Raw genomic sequence first — 23,053 nt, forward strand, 5'->3', positions numbered from 1 at the left:
AAATATTATGGCAGAGGTAAAGAATACGCACACCACCCGTTTTCGGCAGTTAAGGTTACGGTCACGCCGAAAACGGGTGGTGTGCGTATTCTCTTCCATCGCCCAGTTCACATTTTCAGAAAGTAATTATGGCACTAAAATGCATTAACAATTTACTACCTTAGTTTTAGCATCAGACAAAAGTGTGAGTAAATACAGGACGCACAACAACTTTATTGTTAGTTCGTTTCGTTGAGGTTCCGTGTCGGCTTTTTGTTGTGTCTTTCAATAATATTTCCTCCCTAGATCGGTTATTTGTGTAATTCAAAATATTTCATGCGAAGCACCGACTAATATGTCATCAGAGGTAAGATGTTAATATTAATTCTACTGTCCAGTAAACTTTATAAATTATGCATCGAAAAATCTGGATTTTGCTTGTCTTGGCCATGAAAAAATCACAATATTTTTAATTTCTATTATTTTAGTAGACATTCCATTTGCTGATTGTGTCCATTCAAAGCTGTTTATTGTTTTATTATAGAGGTATCATTTGCTAAACATCTGTATTTGCTGTTTATTCTGTCTAAACGATACACGTTAATAATTCTGTCCACTTTCAGCTCCTGAGAATAAATAATCTGCAACATCGTAAAACACCAATAGCTGACTGTAACATGTGGCCAGTGATACCACTACGGTAAACCAAGATACAGTTTTTTCTAGACAGAATCGGTAAACGTCATGAACTGGCAAGGAAACGGACGAAGTGTCTGTATACCTCTCAGGACTGTCTAAATCCTATCGTATGGAACCATGTGATTATTCGTTAATTTCCATAATTTTTTAAAATTACTTTTCTCACACTGTGTTCAGCTCTATGTGGTTGTAGTCACTCACACACGCACACAAAGAAGTTCACGCATTATCTTTCATATACAAGTACATACATCTGTCTATCAATCTTACAATGGTTAAATCTCTAATTTTTACAAGTGCACCTTCACCATTTTTTTTCTTTGCATATTTGTAATCTTCAATATCTAACTGAAACCTAGGAATTTGATAAAATTTCCAGAAAAATGTATTTTTGAAGGTGAGGTGCGAAAGTGCATTAGCCCCATTTCTTTAACCATATTTCGGGACAACATTTTGCAGAAATACGTTTTCAAGGATCAGCTTGTCGGAGTTTGGCACAGTTTGTTTGTAAAAGATACACATTATTAAGAAAATTACAAGAGGAAAAACTGGGACAGGTTCGTTCACTAAATTTTAGTTATGTTTATGTTTGATCTGTTAGGCAAGTTGTAACAGTCATGAACACTACCTAATTTCATTAATAATAGACCTGCTCAGGGATAACCTAGGGTTAAACAGTAGTGACTTTTGTTACTGAAGATAGTAGAATGTTATTGCCCAATATTCTATAGTTTAACGTTTTACATAATATCCGAAGGTAGAAGAACTGAAGTCTGTGTATATGTGGACATTACACAAAGTTGTATCATATAATTTTAGTAACAAAATAAATTTCAAAGACCACTTGTTTGGGTAAAAGATTATATCAACAGTTTAACGTTATGAAAATGTAGTAATATTTTTTATAGTTGAATCTCTGCTTTGTAAGTTTTTCCTATATCTTCTACTGTTTCTATATCATTTCAGAATGTGAAATGTTAGTGGTATAAAGGAGCTTCTATGTGAGATCCATCATGAATATTGATCATCATTTGAAGACTAATGGAAGATGTTATAAATAATAGATATAACCCTCTTTATATGATTTGTCTATGGTGAAAAACTCTGAAATATTTCTTCTGAATTAATAGCAACATTTGTTTTCATCATTACCTGGAATATTTACTAAAGTATTTTCCCATTCAGTCTGAACTTGGAAAAATCAACAAAGGTGTTTGTATTACCTTTAGATATTGACAAAGACCAGACTTGTGGAAAATATAGCAGCAGAAGTATTTGAATCAACAAAGAAATATATAAAGAAGAACGGGAAAATATATTTTGTTTGTATACAAGAGAACAATAATGAATCCTCAGAAGATGACAAAAGAAAGAGAAAAATTATCACACCAATGTGATATCTGTAAAAAGACTTTTTCTAACAAGGGAAATCTCACTATTCACAAATGTGTTCATACAGGAGGGAAACCATATCACTGTGACATCTGTGGGAAATCATTCTCTCAAAAATGTAGCCTTACCTCTCACAAATACATTCATACAGGAGAGAAACCACATCAGTGTGATATCTGTGGTAAATCATTCTCTCAAAAAAGTAACCTTACCTCTCACAAATACATTCATACAGGAGATAAACCATATCAGTGTGATATTTGTGGTAAATCATTCACTCAGAAAAATAGCCTTACTTCTCACAAATACATTCACATAAGCGAGAAACCATATCAGTGTGATATCTGTGGTAAAACATTCGCTCAAAAAAGTCATCTTGCTTCTCACAAATCCATTCATACAGGAGAGAAACCATATCACTGCGATATCTGTGGTAAATCATTCTCTCATAAAAGTAGCCTTACTTCTCACAAACGCATTCACACAGGAGAGAAACGAAACGACTGCGATACTTGTGGTAAATCATTCTCAGAGAAATTCATTCATACAGGGGAGAAACCACATCACTGTGATATATGTGGTATATCATTCTCCCAGATAGGTGACTTAACTAAACACAAATACATTCATACAGGAGAGAAACCTCATCATTGTGATATCTGTGGAAAATCATTCTCTCAGAAAAGTAACCTCATCTCTCATGAAAATGTTCATACAGGAGAGAAATCATATCCATGTAATATTTGTGGTAAATTATTCTCTCATAGAGGTAGCCTTGCTTCTCACAAATACATCCATTCAGGAGAGAAACCATATCACTGTGACATATGTGGTAAATCATTCCTTCAGATAGGTAACTTAACTACACACAAATATATTCATACAGGAGAGAAGCCTCACCAGTGTGATATCTGTGGAAAATCATTCGCTCAGAAGGCCAGGCTTATAACTCACAAATACACTCACACTGGAGACAGACCATATGAATGTGATATTTGTGGTAAATCATTCGCTCACAACAGTAGCCTTACATATCACAAATCCATTCATTCTGGAGACAAACCATATCAGTGTGATATTTGTGGTAAATCATTTTTTCGAAGAAGTTACGTTATCTCTCACAAAAATATTCATACTGGAGAGAAACCTTATCACTGTGATATTTGTGGTAAATCATTCACTAATCCCGTTAATGTTACTAAACACAAATACATTCATACAAGTGAGAAACCATATCACTGTGATATTTGTGGTAAATCTTTTTCACTAAGATGTTATTTAATTGCTCATGAACGTATACATACTAACGAGAAACCATATCAGTGTGATATTTGTGGTAAATCATTCTCTCGAAAAGGTAACCTTAATTCTCACAAATATATTCATTCTCGAGAGAAATCTTATCACTGATATTTGTGGTTAATTGTTCTGTCAAAAGTGTTGCCATACTTATGACAAATCCATTCATAAAAGACAGAAATCATATCACTGTGATATCTGTGGTAAATCCTTTTCATTAAGAAGTTATTTAACTACTCACAAACTCACTCATGCTCATGAGAAGCCATATCACTGCAATATTTGTGGTAAATCATTCTCTCAAAAGAATGGCCTCACTCATCACAAATCCATTCATACAGGAGAGAAACCATTTCACTGTGATATCTGTGGTAAATCATTCTCTCACTTGAGCACTTTGAATTCTCATAAATACATCCACACAGGAGAGAAACCATATCACTGTAATATCTGTAGTATAGCATTCTCTCAAAAAAGTACTTTATCTGTGCACAAAGGCACCCATACAGGAGAGAAGCCATATGCCTGTGATGTCTGTGGTAAATCATTTTGTTCCAGAAGCAGTTTAACTTCTCATAAATACATTCACACAGCAGAGAAACCGTATTCTTGTGATATCTGTGGTAAGTCATTCTGTGTAAAAAAAAGTATTTATCTAAACACAAACGCGTTCATACGCGTGAGAAGCCATATCGCTGCGATATCTGTGGTAAATCATTCTCTCAGAAAAGTTACTTAAATAGGCACAAATACATTCATACAGGAGACAAACCATAGCACTGTAATATCTGCAGTAAATCGTTCTGTGTAAGAAAATATTTAATTACAAGTCCATTCTTATTGGAGGGAAACTATGTGACTGTGATGTCTGCAGCAAATCATTCTCTCAGGAATATGCTTTATATACTTATAAACGTATTCATACTGGAGAGAAACTCTATTACTGTGATACCTGAGGTAAATCATTCTCTGTGGAACAATATTTAACTAATCAGAAATGCATTCATACAGGAGAGAAACTATATAACTGTTTAATCTATGGTAACTCAACACAAATACATTCATACAGGAGAGAAATCATACTACTGTGACGTCTGTGATAAGTCATAATAATAAACTGCACACAAACATATTCATACAGGACAAGATTGGGATCTTTTTTAAAACGGGGGCCACATTTTTCATTAATCTTTTACGTAGTGTTTTTGGTACCGAAAGACTTTCAAACTTCGTATACTTATCTATTTTGTGTTATAGAACAGAAAAATATTTTTGTATTCGAATTTATTTCATGTAAAAAATTGTCTTATTTCGATAAGTATTCAGTTGTTTATATTTACTTCTTTGGCTGATTAAGCCATAGCTTCGTTTTGTGGCCCCCGTTTTAAAAAAGATCCCAAGATTGTTATGACTGTGTTATCTGTGCTAAATCATTCTCTGAATCATGTACCCTAACTAAACATGTATTTATTCATATTGATCGATAACAATACCAGTGATAAAATAGATGTCCTGGTGAATAAAATAAAGCAAACGTATTACTTTTTACAAAACAAATTCATTTTTCACATTTTCCGTATTTGCATCAATTCACTAATTATGATGTGTGTTTTTCATTCAAACAATATTAATTACATTCATTTGCTCTGTTTTCTTGTGGATATATTGTTTTGACACTAATGTATTACACTCCAGTTTCTAGCCATGGTCAATTATTCTCTGCTGGACATGCTCAGGAGTGGCTGTGCGGTAAGTAGCTTGCTTACCAACCACATGGTTCCGGGTTCAGTCCCACTGCGTGGCACCTTGGGCAAGTGTCTTCTACTATAGCCTCGGGCCGACCAAAGCCTTGTGAGTAGATTTGGTAGACATGAAAGCGAAAGAAGCCTATCGTATATATGTATATATATATATAGGCGCAGGTGTGGCTGTGCGGTAAGTAGCTTGCTTACCAACCACATGGTTCCCGGTTCAGTCCCACTGCGTGGCACCTTGGGCAAGTGTCTTCTACTATAGCCTCAGTCCGACCAAAGCCTTCTGAGTGTATTTGGTAGGCGGAAACTGAAAGAAGCCCGTCGTATATATGTATACATATTTGTGTGTCTGTGTTTGTCTCCCCAACATCGCTTGACAACCGATGCTGGTGTTTACGTCCCCGCGGTTCGGCAAAAGAGACTGACAGAATAAGTATTAGGCTTACAAAGAATAAGATAGCGTAAAAGTAGCAATAGACTTGAAAATAAGTAGTCAGCTTCTACTTTTGTTTCTCTTAGAGTTTGTTTCATTACAATTCACATTTTCAAAAAGTAATTATAGTAATAAAACACATTAAAAATTTTCCACCTTAGTTTTAGCATTCAACAAATGTGTATTAATACGAGGTCTGCAATAGCCGGAGTTTTAGTTCGTTTCGTTGACGTTCCGTGTCAGTTTTTCTAAAGTCTACTTATTATATTCGATCGAGTTGGTGCTTTTGTGTAATTCGATTCTGATTTATTTATCATAAGAGGTAAGATGTAATATTTTATTTTTAATAAAACCTAATGAACCTGGCTTATTCGAAACTGCAGACAATAGTGAAAGTTTTCACATCGATATTAATTCTTTTGTCCGGTAAACTTCTTTAATTAAGCGAAGAAAATCTGGATTTTTCTTGGCACGGCCATCAAAAACCACCAAATTAATTTTAAATTTCTTTAATAATATTAGATATTCCATTTGTTGACCGTGTTCATTCAAAGCTGTCTATTGTTTTATTATAATGGCATCATTTGCTAAACATCTGTATTTGCAGTTTATTCTGTCAAATTCAAATAGCTGACTGCAACATTGACCAGTGATACCTCTATGAGAAAACAAGATTTAGCTATTAGTAGACAGAATCGGTAAATGGCATAAATTAGCAAAGACAGGAATAATTCAAATTACAAAAACGTATTCATGATTCACGTATTCTGTAGTTTAGCAAGTTAAATAATATCTGAAGGTGGATGAGTCGAACTTTGTGCATATGTAGACATTGCACGAGGTTGTATGATATAATTTGAATGAGAAAATAAAATTTAAAGACTAATCTTTCAGGTTAAGGTTTATATCCACAGTTCATCATTATGAAAATGTAGTTTGTTTTCTTCCTCTAGTAAGGCGGCGAGCTGGCAGAAACGTTAGCACGCCGGGCGAAATGCTTGGCGGTATTGCGTTTGCCGTTACGTTCTGAGTTCAAATTCCGGTCGACTTTGCCTTTCATCCTTTCGGGGTCGATAAATTAAGTACCAGTTGCGTACTGGAGTCGATCTAATCAACTTAATCCCTTTGTCTGTCCTTGTTTGTCTCCTCTATGTTTAGCCCCTTGTGGACAATAAAGGAATAAGAAACGTTAGCACGTAGGCAAAATGCTTAGCGGTATTTCGTCTGCCGCTACGTTCTGAGTTATATTTTTTATTGTTGAATCTTTGCTTTTTAGGGAATTTTTTATATCTTATGTTTCTGTATCATTTCAGAATATTTGATGTTACTCGTATAAAAGAGTTTTTACGTCAGATACATCGTGAATATGGATCATCTTTTGAAAACAAATGGAAGATGTTATAAATAATAAATATAACCCTGTTTATATTATATATCTATGGTGAATAACTGAAATATTTATTCTGAATTAACAGTAGCATCTGTTTTCCTCATTGTCAGGAATGTTTCCAAAAGTATATCACATTTTGTTTGAACTTGGAGAAATTTGCAAAGGTGTTTGTATCATCTTCAGACTTTCAAGATCAGATCTGCTGTAAATATAGAAGTAACTGTATATGAATTGAGAAAGAAATATACAAAGAACAAAGCAAAAATATATCTTGTGTTTCTATACTACAGAACAATAATGAATTCTCAGGAGATGATAAAAGAAAGAGAAAAATTATCATATGAATGTGATATCTGTAAAAAGACTTTTTCTAATACTGCAAATCTCACTGCTCACAAATGTATTAATTCAGGTGGGAAGCGATATCACTGTGATATCTGTGGTAAATCATTCTCTCACAAAAGTAGCCTTACTTTTCACAAATACGTTCATACAGGAGAGAAACCATATCAGTGCGAAAACTGTGATAAATCCTTCTCACTAAGACGTTATTTGACTACTCACAAACTTACACATACTCGTGAGAAGCCATATCACTGCGATGTTTGTGGTAAATCTTTCTCTCAAAAAAGTAGCCTTAATTCTCACAAATATCTTCATACAGGAGAGAAACCATATCACTGTGATATCTGTGGTAAATCTTTTCCACTAAGACGTTATTTGACTATTCACAAACATATTCATACTCGTGAGAAGCCACATCACTGTGATATTTGTGGTAAATCATTTTCTCAGAAAGGTCACCTAAATTCTCACAAATCCATTCATACAGGAGAGAAACCATATCACTGCGATATATGTGGAGTGGCATTCTCTCAGAAAATTAGTCTTACTTCTCACAAATATATCCATACAGGAGAGAAACCATATCACTGTGATATCTGTGGTAAATCCTTTTCACAAAGAAGTTATCTAACTACCCACAAACTCGCTCATACTAATGAGAAGCCATATCACTGCAATATTTGTGGTGAATCATTCTCTCAAAAGAGTGGCCTCACTCATCACAAATCCATTCATACTGGGGAGATAGCATATCAGTGTGATATCTGTGGTAAATCATTCTCTCAAAAAAGTCACCTTACTTCTCACAAATACATTCATACAGGAGAGAAACCATATCAGTGTGATATCTGTGGTAAATCATTCTCTCAAAAATGTCACCTTACCTCTCACAAATACATTCATACAGGAGAGAAACCATATCACTGTGATATCTGTGGTAAATCATTCTCTCAGAAATGTAACCTTACTTCTCACAAATTCATTCATACAGAAGATAAACCATATCACTGTGATATCTGTGGCAAATCCTTTTCACAAAGAAGTTATTTGACTACTCACAAACTTTCTCATACTAATGAGAAGCCATATCAGTGTGATATTTGTGGAAAATCATTTTCTCAAAAAAGTAGCCTTACTTCTCACAAATCTATTCATACAGGAGAGAAACCATATCAGTGTGATATCTGTGGTATATCATTCTCTCAAAAGTGTGGCCTTATTTACCACAAATCCAGTCATACAGGAGAGAAACCATATCAGTGTGATATTTGTGGTAAATCATTCTTTCAAAAATGTCATGTTACTTATCATAAATACACTCATACAGGAGAGAAACCATATGACTGTGACATTTGTGGTAAGTCATTCTCTTGTTCAAGCTCTTTAACTTCTCATAAATACATTCACACAGGAGAGAAACCATATCACTGTAATATCTGTGGTATAGCATTCTCTCAAAAAAGTAATTTATCTGTGCACAAACGCACTCATACAGGAGAGAAGCCATATGCCTGCGATTGTTGTGGTAAATCATTTTCTTCTCGAGACAATTTAACCTCTCATAAATACATTCATGCAGGAGAGAAAGCATATTCCTGTGATTTCTGTGGTAAATCATTCTGTGGAAGAAAATATTTAACTGATCACAAACTGATTCATACATAATACAAACCATATCACTGTGATATCTGTGGTAAACCATTCTCTCTAAAACGTTACTTAAATAGATAAATACATTCGTAAAGGAGAGTAACTATAGCACTGTAATATCTGCAGTAAATCATTCTGTGTAAAAACATATATTGCTAACCACAAGTCCATTTATACCAGAGAGAAACTATATTGCTGTGATCTCTGTGGCAAGTCGTTCTCTCATGAACGTGCTATATATACTTATAAACATTTTCTAATAAAAGAGAAGACTTATTGTGATATCTGTGGTAAATCATTCTCTGTGGAACAATATTTAACTAATCAGAAATGCATTCATACAGGAGAGAAACTATATAACTGTTCAATCTATGGTAACTCAACACAAATACATTCATTCAGGAGAGAAATCGGATCTTTTTTAAAACAGGGGCCACATTTTTCATTAACGAAACACTGAAACTTGGAACACTGGTAGAATGTGTCATATAAAACATCTTTTTCTCTTAGTCTTCTTAAAAAAAAAAGAAATCCAGAAGTTATTCCATGTTAAAGTTGTCGTATTTCTGTAATTTCAACCAATCACTGACGTCCATTCAGCCGATATACATTAAGTGCCAACTACATAAACAAACGATTCTGAAACAATTAACCCTAACCCTAACCCTAAGGTTAGGGTTAAAGCAAATAAAACGAAGGTATGGAGATTAAATACGCTTTACATCGCTTAATCAGCCAAAGGAGTAAATGTAAACAACTGAATACTTGTCAGTGATTGGTTGAAATTATCGAAATAAGACAATTTTTTACATGAAATAAATTCGAATACAAAAATATTTTTCTGTTCTATAACACAAAATAGATAAGTATACGAAGTTTGAAAGTCTTTCGGTACCAAAAACACTACGTAAAACATTAGTGAAAAATGTGGCCCCCATTTTAAAATAGATCCGAGAAATCATACTACTGTGACATCTGTGATAAGTCATTCTCTCATAGAGAAGAATAATAAACTGAACACAAACATATTCATACAGGACAAGATTCTTATGACTGTGTTATCTGTGCTAAAGCATTCTTTCAATCATGTACCTTAACTAAACATATACTTATTCATATTGATGAATAATAATATTGGTGATAAAATAGATGATAAATAAAATACAGCAAATGTATTAATTTATATGAAACCAAGTCATTTTTTACGTTTTCTTCATTTGCTCTGTTTTCTTGTGGAAGTATTATTTTGACACTAATGTATCAATTGTTACATTAGATTATTTGTTCTCTGTTGGACATGCTAGGCTGTCCCAGGATCTGCAGTCTTTGTGCTGTTGTTGGCACTCCGTCGCTTACGACGTCGAGGGTTCCAGTCGATCCGATCAACGGAACAGCCTGCTCGTGAAATTAACGTGCAAGTGGCTGAGCTCTCCACAGACACGTGTACCCTTAACGTAGTTCTCGGGAATATTCAGCGTGACCCAGAGTGTGACAAGGCTGACCCTTTGAATTACAGGCACGACAGGAACAGGAAGTAAGAGTGAGAGAAAGTTGTGGTGAAAGAGTACAGCAGGGTTTCACCACCATCTCCTGCCGGAGCCTCGTGGAGCTTTTAGGTGTTTTCGCTCAATAAACAATCACAACGCCCGGTCTGGGAATCGAAACCGCGTTCCTATGACTGCGAGTCTGCTACCCTAACCACTGGGCCATTGCGCCTCCAGTCTTTGTGCTACTACCCACATAGTGGAAAATACTTTTCAAAAGTATAATGCCCTACTCTACCTATGATGCAAGCACGTTTCTGCTCACCCCATGCTATGAATGATACAGCAGCTTTTAATGGTTGTATTCATTTATTCCAACATAAATACCAAGCAGGTATTTATGTTGGAAATGTGGTTAGAATGATACCTCAAAAGAATAGAAGACCAATTCTTAAAGCAAACTTGACTGTAAAGTATAATATGTCATACATGTATGTATATTGTTATAATTGTCCTTTTCGTAAATAAATAAATTGACATAACGTAATGTCTATAAGTTGATGAATATCACCTATTGATCCCCTCCATTTTTTTATTGTCTATAAATTAATGGTAAAATAATTCTTTACCCTCTCACCCATTTATATCACTTGGCAATAAAAAAACACTTGTGTATTAATAATTGGGTATTCTACCAGCAGTGGAGGCGCAATGGCCCAGTGGTTAGGGCAGCAGACTCGCGGTCATAGGTCATACAGCAAAGCATTCGATACTGAGTATCTACGTATGTGCCAAAAAGAGTTTGTGTGAGATTTGGCTGTTGTTTCTAGCACGTTCATAGCCTGCTTTGAAGGCCGTAGAATGCGGAGGGGAGGGGTGGGTTTTCTTTTTTTTTTTGTTTTTTTTTTTAAATTGAAATTTTACTAACAATTTTTCTTTTTCAGAATCGGAATCTCCATAGCCGAAAACGTGGGTTTCCGTAAAAATTAACGTGCAATTAACGTGCAAGTGGCTGAGCACTCCACAGACACGTGTACCCTTAACGTAGTTCTCGGGAATATTCAGCGTGACCCAGAGTGTGACAAGGCTGACCCTTTGAATTACAGGCACAACAGAAACAGGAAGTAAGAGTGAGAGAAAGTTGTGGTGAAAGAGTACAGCAGGGTTCGCCAGCATCCCCTGCCGGGGCATTGTGGAGCTTTAGGTGTTTTCGGTCAATAAATACTCACAACGTCCGGTCTGGGAATCGAAACAGCGATCTTATGACCGCGAGTCCGCTGCCCTAACCTCTGGGCCATTGCACCTTCACATGTTTTACTTAATTCTATAATTAAACTGTGCCCATTCTGCAGTATCAGCTCTTTGGTTTCGTTGAGCAAAGCAATACCAGAACATATTTTAAATCTGGTAAGTTATACCATCGGACTCTTTCGCTCTAGAACTAAGTCACAGGAATGTAAACAAACCAACAATGGTTTTCGAACACTGATGGGAGTAACACACGTGTCTTTCTGTCTTCCCCCGACCTCCACCTCATCCCCATCGCTGTCTGACAAGCTGTGTCGGTTTATCTTTGGGGTTCAGTGCCACAATAGCGTAGAATTAGTAATAAACTTGAAAATAGTCTTGTATTTATATCTTTGTATATTTTGCCATTATTCGGATTTTTTCTTCTTCTTGCAATTCACATTTTCAAAGAATAATTATAGCAATAAAAACATTAAATAACTAGCCATCTTAGTTTTAACATCCGACAAAAGAGTCGTATTGTGAAGTATAAAAAAAAGAATCCTAATTTTAGTTCGTTTCGTTGACGTTCCGTGTCGGCTTTTTGAAGTGTCTTCAAATTCTATTTACAGTAGATCGCTTATTTGTGTAGTTCAGGTTATTTCACATTAAACACCGATTCGTATGACAGGTAAGGTATAATATTTTATTTTTGATAAAAAGACTATGTATCTGGCTAATAGGAAACTCCAGGCAGTAGTAAAAGTTTTAAATGTTGCTAGTCTGAGAGCGAAATCAATTCTATTCTCCAGAAAACTTCATGAATTATGCCAAGCGTTTGACCTGTCAAAGCGTTTGACCCGTCAAAGCGTTTGACCCGGTGACAAAAAATGGCAGTCCATGAGTGGCAAGTTTTGTAAATAGGGGCTGGGTAATGTTAAATATTTAAGAGAATTTGCAGAATGTAAGGTGTTTGTAAGCAATTCCAGAACAACAAAAGCCGTTACTTTCGCTACAAAATTTCAATTTCGTTTGTGTCTCTTTTACTCTTTTACTTGTTTCAGTCATTTGACTGCGGCCATGCTGGAGCACCACCTTTAGTCGAGGAAACCGACCCCAGGACTTATGCTTTTGTAAGCCTAGGACTTATTCTATCGGTCTCTTTTTGCCGAACCGCTAAGTTACGGGGGACGTAAACACACCAGCATCGGTTGTCAAGCGATGTTGGGGGGACAAACACAGACACACAAACATATATATATATATATATATATATATATATATATATATATACGACGGGCTTCTTTCAGTTTGCGTCTACCAAATCCACTCACAAGGCTTTGGTCGGCCCGAGGCTATAGTAGAAGACACTTGCCCAAGGTGCCATACAGTGGGAATGAACCCGGAACCATGCGGCTGGTGAGCAAGCTACTTACCACACAGCCGCTCCTGCGCCTATGGTTGTATAATACAATTTTAATAACAAAAGAAATTTTAAAGACTAATTATTGGGGTAAAACGATTATATCCACAGTTTATCATTATGAAAATGTAGTTATATTTTCTATTGCTGAACCTCTGCTTTTTAAGTATTTCCTATATCGTCTACTCTTTCTGTATCATTTCAGAATATGAGATGTTAAACCCTGTTTACGTAATATATCTATGGTGAAAAACTGTGAAATATTATTTCTGAATTAATAGCAACATTTGTTTTCCTCATTGCCTGGAATATATTTACTGAAGTATTTCACGTTCTGCTTGAACTCGGAAGAATACACAAACGTGTTTGTATTACCTTCAGATATTCACAAAGATCAGATTTGCTGTGATTATAGCTGTAGAAGTATTTGAATCAGCAAATAAATATATAAAGAAGAAAGGAAAAATATATTTTGTACTTGTATACTAGAGAACAATAATGAATCGTGTGGAGATGACAAAAGAAAGAGAAAATTCATCACACCAATGTGATATCTGCAAAATGTCTTTCTGTAATAAGGGAAATCTCACTATTCACAATTGTGTTCATTCAGGTACAAAGCAATATCACTGTGATATTTGTGATAAATCATTCTCTCGTAAAAGTACCCTTGCTTCTCACAAATCCATTCATACAGAAGATAAACCATATCACTGTGATATTTGTGGTAAATCATTCTCTCAAAAGAGTGGCCTTACCTCTCACAAATACATTCATACAGGAGAGAAACCATATCAGTGTGATATCTGTGATAAATCCTTTTCACTACGAAGTTATTTAACTGCTCATAAACTTACACATACTCGTGAGAAACCACATCACTGCGATCTTTGTGGTAAATCATTCTCTCAAAAAAGTAGCCTTACTTTTCACAAATACATTCACACAGGAGAGAAACCATATCAGTGTGATATCTGTGTTAAATCCTTTTCATTAAGAAGTTATTTAATTACGCACAAACTTACACATACTCGTGAGAAACCACATCAGTGTGATATTTGTGGTAAATCATTCTCTCAAAAAAGTCACCTAAATTCTCACAAATATAGTCACACAGGAGAGAAACCATATCAGTGTGATATCTGTGTTAAATTCTTTTCATTTAGAAGTTATTTAACTATTCACAAACTTACACATACTCGTGAGAAGCCACATCAGTGTGATATTTGTGGTAAATCATTCTCTCAAAAAAGTTACCTTTCTTCTCACAAGTCCGTTCATACAGGAGAGAAACCATATCATTGTGATATTTGTGGTAAATCATACTCTCAAAACTGTGGCCTTGCTTATCATAAATCCGTTCATACAGGAGAGAGACCGTTTCACTGCGATATTTGTGGTAAATCCTTTGTACTAAGAAGTTATTTAACTGCTCATCAACTTACTCATACTAATGAGAGGCCATATCATTGTGATATCTGTGGTAAATCATTCTTTCAAAGAAGTAGACTTACTGATCACAAATACACTCACACAGGAGAGAAACCATATCAGTGTGATATTTGTGGTAAATCATTCTCTAATTCGAAGTGTTTAACCGATCATAAATACTTTCACACAGGACTGAAACCATATCCCTGTGATATCTGTGGAAAATCGTTCTCTCTAAAAAGAAGTCTATATGTGCATAAAGGCACTCACACAGGAGAGAAACCATATTTCTGTGATATCTGTGGTAAATCATTTTCTTCTCAAAGTAATTTAACTTCTCATAAATACATTCACACAGGAGAGAAACTATATTCCTGTGATATCTGTGGTAAATCATTCTGTGTAAGAAAATATTTAACTGATCACAAACGCATTCATACACAAGAGAAACCATATTGCTGCGATATCTGTGGCAGATCGTTCTCTCAAAAGTGTTACGTAAATAGACACAAATCCATTCATACAAGAGAGAAACCATATTCTTGCGATGTCTGTGGTAAATCATTCAGTGTAAAAAAATATTTAACTGATCACAAACGCATCCATACACGAAAGAAATCATAGCCGTGTGATATCTGCAGTAAACCATTTTGTGTAAGAAAAGATTTAACTAATCGCAAATCCACTCATACTGGAGAGAAATTTATATCACTGTGATGTCTGTGGCAAATCATTACGAGGAACATGGCACATATACTCATAAACGTTTTCTTACAAGAGACAAGACCTATCACTGTGGTATCTGTGGTAAATCATTCTCTGTGGAACAGTATTTAACTAATCACAAATACATTCATACAGGAAAAGAAAATACAGACAATATCACCGTGATAAGTCATTCTCTTGTAATCACTGAACTAGACAAAAACATATTCATACAGGATAAAATTCTATGACCTGTTGATGAATGATTGTATTTGCTTATTTGACTTAACTGTTGTTCACCATGTCTCAGCCCCATACAATAACACCACAGGTAGAAACTCCATAAGGTGCACCTGGTGCAAGCTATGGCCACAGAAGAGGTTCAGCAATATTAGAGGAATGTCAACGTGGAAAATTCTTTGTGTGGTAGATGTACATGTGCAATAAACACAAGAACTGTACAGAAAATAGATGCTATCAAATGCTGAGAGGGTGTGTATGTGTGTTTGTCGTGTCGTGGTAATAAAAATATCTATTCATAAATTCAGCCAGGGTTACACTGCAATTTTTTAATGAATATTCATCTTCACCATCAACACATTGATTATGAATGCAATAAATGATAAAATTATATAAATTTTATCAACAGTATTATTCCATTCATGAGATTCATTTTTTTTTCTTTCTTGTCTTTAACTCTCCAACGTGGAGTATAGGCCACTTATAATTGAATTCCATGTCGCATAATTTTTCGCTTCTGTACTTATACTCTGCCATGAATGTCCCCCTTTCTCTATTTCCTTTTGTGTTGATCTACGCCACGAGTTCTTAAGCCTACCCCTCTTTCTATATCCATCCGGATTCCACTGTAAAGCACTTTTCGCTACATTTGGTGTGTTCTTTCTAATTGTGCTAATAATCCACTTCCACTTTTTCTTAAATATTTGCTCCCTAATCGAAACTTGATTCGTTCTTTGCCATAGCTCCATATTGCTTATGTGTTCGGGCCATCTGATTTTAAGTATACTACACAAGCACCTCTTGATGAATGATTGTATTTGCTTAATTGACTTAACTGTTTTTCGCTATGTCTCAGCCCCAAACAATAACACCGCTTTTACGTTAGTGTTAAAAATTCTTATTTTGTTCTTTATTGAAATTACACTTGCACTCCATACTTTTTTTCACAGGTGAAAAGCGGTCCTTGCCTTATTTATTCTCGTACTATGTCTGAGATTCATACATAGTAAAATTTCAAACTAGACATTATGATGAAAGGATGTATACAGAAACCAGTGTATATAAAATATTCATCTTACATATATTATATAATGATAGAAAATATGTACTCAGCTTGAGTACACACAAGACACTTAGTATGCTACAAAATGGGGCTGTAACTGGAACTCCGTGATTGGGAAGCAAACTTCTTACTTCAGAAACACACATTTTGTTATTGTAGGAAGGAATTTCAACTATGTTTCGTGGTCTGCTACCACAACAGCTCCTTTATAGGATCCAGTTAGCTCAAGACATCATCAGAAGGAACCACGTCCGGTTTCGGCCCTTACTCCTCTACCGTTTTGACGTGGCCCCCCCCTCCTTTCGGAGGTGTCTTCAGCTCTGGTGTTGGGTGCATGTCTTCTTTCTTCTATTCCCTGGCCTCTTCGATGCAGCATCAACGAGTGTCAGCGTCCGACTGTATTTGTTTCTTTATGTATCTGATTTTCATTAATCTTCAATAATAATGAAGCTGTATGGCTTAAGTTGTTGCTTTTGTATTTACATACCAAGAAGAAATCGTGTAGAAGAGACAGTATTTTAATGAGATATACAGGTGTTGGACAAAATAATTGAAACACCTTAAAATTTCAAACAAATTTATTTTAATATCAGATGGGACCACCTCTGGCAGTAATTACAACTTGAATTCTATGAGGTATAGACTTGTACAAAGTTTGAATTGTTTCCAAAGGAATTTTCGTCCCTTTTTCAGCTAAAACAGTTTCCAGTTCTTGAAGTGATGATGGTGGAGGATATCAACTCCTTACTTGTTTTTCTAAAATGCACCATAAATGTTCAATAATATTGAGATCTGGGGACTGTGGTGGCCAGATAAAATGTTCAACTTCACGTGCCATTCAGTAAGAACTTCAGCTGTGTGAATTGGTGCATTATCATCATAAAAAAGTTTGTATTTCCCTCCAGAAACAGTTCCGCAACCATAGGATGAATTTGATCAGATAAAATGCTTAAATAATCCTGATTGTTATTAATTCTGCCATGAAGGGAAACCAATGGGCCTGCAGATTTCCAAGATATAGCCCCTCAACCCATCATCACAGATCCTCCTCCATGTTTAACAGTTGGAAGAAGGCAGTCTTTGTCAAATGCTTCTTTTGGCTGTCTCCACACGTATACTCAGCCAGTGGTCAGAAATAAGGTAATGGATGACTCATCTGAGAAAATAACATTCTTCCACTGCTCTAGGGACCAATTCTGTAGGTTTTTACTCCACTCTAAATGCTTTGCAACATTTGTTTTTGAAAGTAGTGGTTTTCTGATTGCAGCACGCCCATGAAATCTGGCTTTGTGCAGTATCTGGCAAACAGTTTTTGTGGAAACTGGGTTCTCGAGGTGGTCATTAAGCTCTACAGTAACATTGGGAGCTATACTTTTGTGATACTTTCTAACAATTCGCATGAGTCCAACAGTCCCTATCTGAAAGTTTGGGTTTTCTTACAGAGTTTTGTTTCAATGAGGAGGTTTTACCCTCTTTCTCAAAGACTGTCATTACTTTTGAGACAGTACTGCCTGATGCACCAAACATTTCGGCTGTTTTCGTTATGCTAGCAACTGCCATACAAGCACCAACAATTTGACCTCTTTGAAAGTCCTATAGATCTGTCATTTTAATGAATTTTAATTATCTTTTTCTGATGATATCTGAAAAAAATCCAGCAATTTTAGCAAAACATATTAAGCAACACTAATAATAAATCAAAAAATATAAAAATAAACCAGCTTTTGATGGTTTTATAGATATTTCAAAATTATGATGCTATGATGCTTCCATTATTTTGTCCAACCCCTGTATCTTGTAATCACCCTAAGAGACACATTTACACCAATAGGTACTCATAAACTGTCCGGTACCCCACCCATGACGGATTGATGCTAGATGGGTTAAAGCAATTGTAGTGATCAATAAACATTTTTGTATCTACCATCTTTCACTCTCTCGTTAACCCATTACCTACCAGTGATCTCATGAGATCACTTAAAAATTACAAATTTCATAAATTATCTGTCAATATTTACACATATCTAACCTTTTTGCTATATCTACTAAGTATATTTCTCTGATATTCAAATGAGGTTTGCTAATTTTTCACCCAATATCTCGCTTATTTCTATTTAAAATGTTATTTTGATCATTCCAGCGTGTTTCTAAGGCTGTTTTATGCTAGAAATCAAAGTTTCATAAAAGAATTCCAGTTAATAGAATTATGGGAGGCAATGGGTTAATATTCAGGTTACACTATCAAATGTAATGCTTATTTATTCACATTGTTTTGAATTAATCATGCATTATCTCTCATAGACCTGAGATTTCAATGATGTAAGAGGCCAGATCTGGCTGGTTTGAACATAAAACAGGCAGAATATTTGAGCAGGATATGGCCAGTTTAACTTTTTAACCCATTACCTACCAGTGATCTCATATGAGATCACTTAAAAATTACAAATTTCGTAATTAGCTGTCAATATTTACACATATCTAACCTTTTTGCTATATCTACTAGGTATATTTCTCCGATATTCAAATGAGGTTTGCTAATTTTTCACCCAATATCTTGCTTATTTCTATTCAAAATGTTATTTTGATCATTCCAGAGTGTTTCTAAGGCTGTTTTATGCTAGAAACCAAAGTTTCATAAAAAAAATTCCACTTAATAGAATTATGGGAGGTAATGGGTTAATTAAACTGACTTAATTGCCGTTTTATAACATTTCAAACAGATCAAATATCAGTTTAGAATTTTGGGAGATTGTAAATTATGTTTTATGAGTAAAAGACGGAGCTTGTGATTACACTTGAGCAATTTTTGTAGACATTAGGGGATTATAACGAATGAGCCTTTATAATTTCCGTTTTGTAACATTTTATTAAACAATAAAATACCAGTTTAGCAATTCTGGAAGAATTTCCAGCATTCAACATAAATGTTATTTTGATCATTCCAGCGTGTTTCTAAGGCTGTTTTATGCTAGAAATCAAAGTTTCATAAGAAAAAATTCCAGTTAATAGAATTATGGGAGGTAATGGGTTAATGAAATATATGACAAGTATAAATCACAGTTGTGGCAGATACTGGTGTCACTCAAATGGCACCTATGCTGGTGGCATGTAAAAGCACCCATGACACTTTCAGAATAGAGTCTGGTGCAGACTTCCGGCTTGCCAACCCTGCTCAAACTGTCCAACCCATGCCAGTATGGACAATGGATATTAAATGATAATCATCTCATTTATTTCATCATTGATATTGTTATTGATCAATATCAATAAATATGTTTAGTTAAGGTACATTATTGAGAGTGATTTAGCATAGATACCACAGTCATAAAAATGTTTAGTTTAGTGATTACAAGCGAATGACTTATCACAGTGATATTGTCCAACATAAATACCAGCTTGGTGCCTGGCAGGAATAAGACAACGAAAATCTGCTCTACAGCATGATTTAGTAAAAAATAAGTATGCTGTGTCATCCATTTCATGGGTTGAGCAGGGATGTTTTTTCACTATAGGCGTTAGGAAGGGCATCCAGCTGTAGAAACTCTGCCAAATCAGATTGGAGCCTGGTGTAGCCATCCGGTTTCACCAATCCTCAGTCAAATCGTCCAACCCATGCTAGCATGGAAAGCGGACGTTAAACGATGATGATGACAAGAAAACAGGACAAATTAATGTAATTAAAATTGCTTAAATGAAAAACACACATCATAATTAGTGAGTTGATGCAAATGAGGAAAATGTAAAAAAATGAATCTCCTTCATAAAAAATAATATAATTGCTGTATTTTATTCACCAGGACATCTATTTTATTATATTGTTATTGATCAACATGAATAAATATGTTTAATTAAGGTACAGTATTGAGAGAATGATTTAGCATAGATAACACAGTCATAGAATTTTATCCTGTATGAATATGTTTTTGTCTAGTTCAGTGATTACAAGAGAATGACTTATCACAGTGATATTGTCTGGGTTTTTTTTTCCTGTATGAATGTATTTGTGATTAGTTAAATACTGTTCCACAGAGAATGATTTACCACAGATACCACAGTGATAGGTCTTGTCTCTTGTAAGAAAACGTTTATGAGTATATATGCCATGTTCCTCGTAATGATTTGCCACAGACATCACAGTGATATAAATTTCTCTCCAGTATGAGTGGATTTGCGATTAGTTAAATCTTTTCTTAGACAGAATGGTTTACTGCAGATATCACACGGCTATGGTTTCTTTCGTGTATGGATGCGTTTGTGATCAGTTAAATATTTTTTTACACTGAATGATTTACCACAGACATCGCAAGAATATGGTTTCTCTCCTGTATGAATGTATTTGTGTCTATTTAAGTAATACTTTTGAGAAAACGATTTACCACAGATATCGCAGCAATATGGTTTCTCTTGTGTATGAATGAGTTTGTGATTAGTTAAATATTTTCTTACACAGAATGATTTACCACAGATATCACAGGAATATAGTTTCTCTCCTGTGTGAATGTATTTATGAGAAGTTAAATTACTTTGAGAAGAAAATGATTTACCACAGATATCACAGAAATATGGTTTCTCTCCTGTGTGAGTGCCTTTATGGTCGGTTAAAGACTTCGAATAAAGGAATGATTTACCACAAATTTCACACTGATACGGTTTCTCTCCTGTATGAATGTATTTGTGAGAGGTAAGGTTACATTTTTGAGAGAATGATTTACCACAAACATCACAGTGATATGGCCTCTCATTAGTATGAGTAAATTCATGAGCAGTTAAATTACTTTTGATTACAAAGGATTTACTACAGATATTGCAGTGATATGGTTTCTCTCCTGTATGAGTGGATTTGTGATAAGTAAGGCTACTCTTATGAGAGAATGATTTACCACAAATATCACACTGATGTGGCCTCTCATTGGTATGAGTAAGTTCATGAGCAGTTAAATTATTTCTTAGTACAAAGGATTTACCACAAATATTGCAGTGATATGGTTTCTCTCCTGTATGAATGTATTTGTGAGAGGTAAGGTTACCTTTTTGAGAGAATGATTTGCCACAAATATCACACTGATGTGACCTCTCTTTAGTATGAGTAAGTTCATGGGCAGTTAAATTATTTCTTACTACGAAGGATTTATCACAGAAATCACACTGATATGGTTTCTCTCCTGTATGAGTGTATTTGTGATGAGTAAGACCACTCCTCTGAGAGAATGATTTACCACAAATATCACACTGATATGGCCTCTCATTAGTATGAGTACGTCCATGAACAGTTAAATAACTTTTGACTACAAAGGATTTATCACAAATATTGCAGTGATATGGTTTATCTCCTGTATGAATGGATTTGTGAGAGGTAAGGTTACTTTTTTGAGTGTATGATTTACCACAAATATGACAGTGATATGGTTTCTCTTGTGTATGAATGGATTTGTGAGAAGTAAGGCTATTCTTATGAGAGAATGATTTACCACAAATATCACAGTGATATGGTTTCTCTTGTGTATGAATGGTTTTGTGACAAGCAAGGGTTTTTCTTTGAGAGAATGATTTACCACAGATATCACAAGAATATGGTTTCTCTCCAGTATGAGTGCGTTTGTGAGAGGTAAGGTTACATTTTTGAGAGAATGATTTACCACAAACATCACAGTGATATGGTTTATCTCCAGTATGAATGGATTTGTGACAAGCAAGGGTTTTTCTTTGAGAGAATGATTCACCACAGATATCACAAGAATATGGTTTCTCTTGTGTATGAATGGATTTGTGATAAGTAAGGGTATTTTTTTGAGAGAATGATTTACCACAAATATCACACTGATATGGTTTCTCTCCTGTATGAATGGATTTGTGATAAATAAGGGTACTTTTTTGAGAGAACGATTTACCACAGATATCACAAGAATATGGTTTCTCTCCAGTATGAGTGTATTTGTGAGAAGTAAGGTTACTTTTGTGCAAAAAAGACTTTCCACAGATATCACAGTGGTATTGCTTTCCACCAGCATGAATACGTTTGTGAAGAGTGAGATTTCTTTTACTAGATAAAGACTTTTTACAGATATCACATTCGTATGATAATGCTTCTTTTTCTCTTATCATCTCTTGAGGATTCATAATTGTTCTCCAGTATACAAGCACAAAATGTATTTTTTTCTTTCTTCTTTATATATTTATTTGCTGATTCAAATACTTCTACAGCTATAACCACAGCAACTCTGATCTTCGCGAATATCTGAAGGTAATACAAACACCTTTGCAGATTTTTCCAAGTGTATATTCCTGGCAACGAGGAAAATATATGTTGCTATTAATTCGGAAGAAATATTTCAGTTATTTACCATAGATATGTTATCGAAACAGGGTTATATCTATTATTTATAATATCTTCTATTAGTCTTCAAATGATGATCAATATTCATGATGTATCTGATGTAAAAACGCCTTTAGCACACTAACATCCCATATTCTGAAATGATACAGAAACAGTAGAAAATATAGGAAATACTTAAAAAGCAGAGATTCAACAATAGAAAATA

At 34.9% G+C, this 23,053-nt stretch overlaps 5 protein-coding genes across 13 annotated transcripts in view; 3 read left to right on the forward strand and 2 right to left on the reverse strand.

The window, feature by feature from the left end:
* Positions 1–23,053, reverse strand: part of LOC106876802 (uncharacterized) — a 99,711-nt gene that overhangs the window by 13,879 nt on the left and 62,779 nt on the right. The window contains exon 1 of one of the 8 annotated variants that reach the window (XM_089344973.1): positions 160–285. The exons of 6 other annotated variants lie outside the window; for them this stretch is intronic. The gene's annotated coding sequence lies outside the window, so the exon portion shown is untranslated. Of the gene's footprint in view, positions 1–159; positions 286–6,867; positions 7,149–23,053 lie in introns of those variants that run through there. One more of the 8 variants, XR_016238924.1, reaches the window with a different exon arrangement.
* On the forward strand, positions 371–4,688 carry LOC106876800 (uncharacterized). Its single transcript, XM_089344980.1, has 4 exons — positions 371–1,235; positions 1,645–3,434; positions 3,517–3,856; positions 4,018–4,688. Exons 2-4 carry the CDS (start codon positions 2,023–2,025, stop codon positions 4,144–4,146), a joined length of 1,881 nt encoding a protein of 626 aa, XP_089201106.1. The 5' UTR covers positions 371–1,235; positions 1,645–2,022; the 3' UTR covers positions 4,147–4,688.
* On the forward strand, positions 5,797–15,758 carry LOC149130399 (uncharacterized). Of its 2 annotated transcripts, none has more exons than XM_089344947.1 (2): positions 5,797–5,878; positions 13,281–15,758. In XM_089344947.1, exon 2 carries the CDS (start codon positions 13,574–13,576, stop codon positions 15,128–15,130), a length of 1,557 nt encoding a protein of 518 aa, XP_089201073.1. In that variant the 5' UTR covers positions 5,797–5,878; positions 13,281–13,573; the 3' UTR covers positions 15,131–15,758. The 2 variants fall into 2 exon arrangements, with proteins under 2 accessions (XP_089201073.1, XP_052833856.1); XM_052977896.2 differs by lacking the exon at positions 5,797–5,878 and adding an exon at positions 10,273–12,343.
* Positions 7,143–10,135, forward strand: LOC106876798 (uncharacterized). The gene has a single exon (XM_052977892.2). The coding sequence runs from the start codon at positions 7,244–7,246 to the stop codon at positions 8,954–8,956; it is 1,713 nt and encodes a 570-aa protein (XP_052833852.1). The 5' UTR covers positions 7,143–7,243; the 3' UTR covers positions 8,957–10,135.
* Positions 20,285–22,631, reverse strand: LOC149130400 (uncharacterized). Its single transcript, XM_089344941.1, has one exon. It carries the CDS (start codon positions 22,629–22,631, stop codon positions 20,739–20,741), a length of 1,893 nt encoding a protein of 630 aa, XP_089201067.1. The 3' UTR covers positions 20,285–20,738.

This window comes from Octopus bimaculoides, chromosome 29 (assembly GCF_046866305.1).
Source record: "Octopus bimaculoides isolate indiv1 chromosome 29, ASM4686630v1, whole genome shotgun sequence".
Taxonomy (NCBI): Eukaryota; Metazoa; Mollusca; class Cephalopoda; order Octopoda; family Octopodidae; genus Octopus; species Octopus bimaculoides.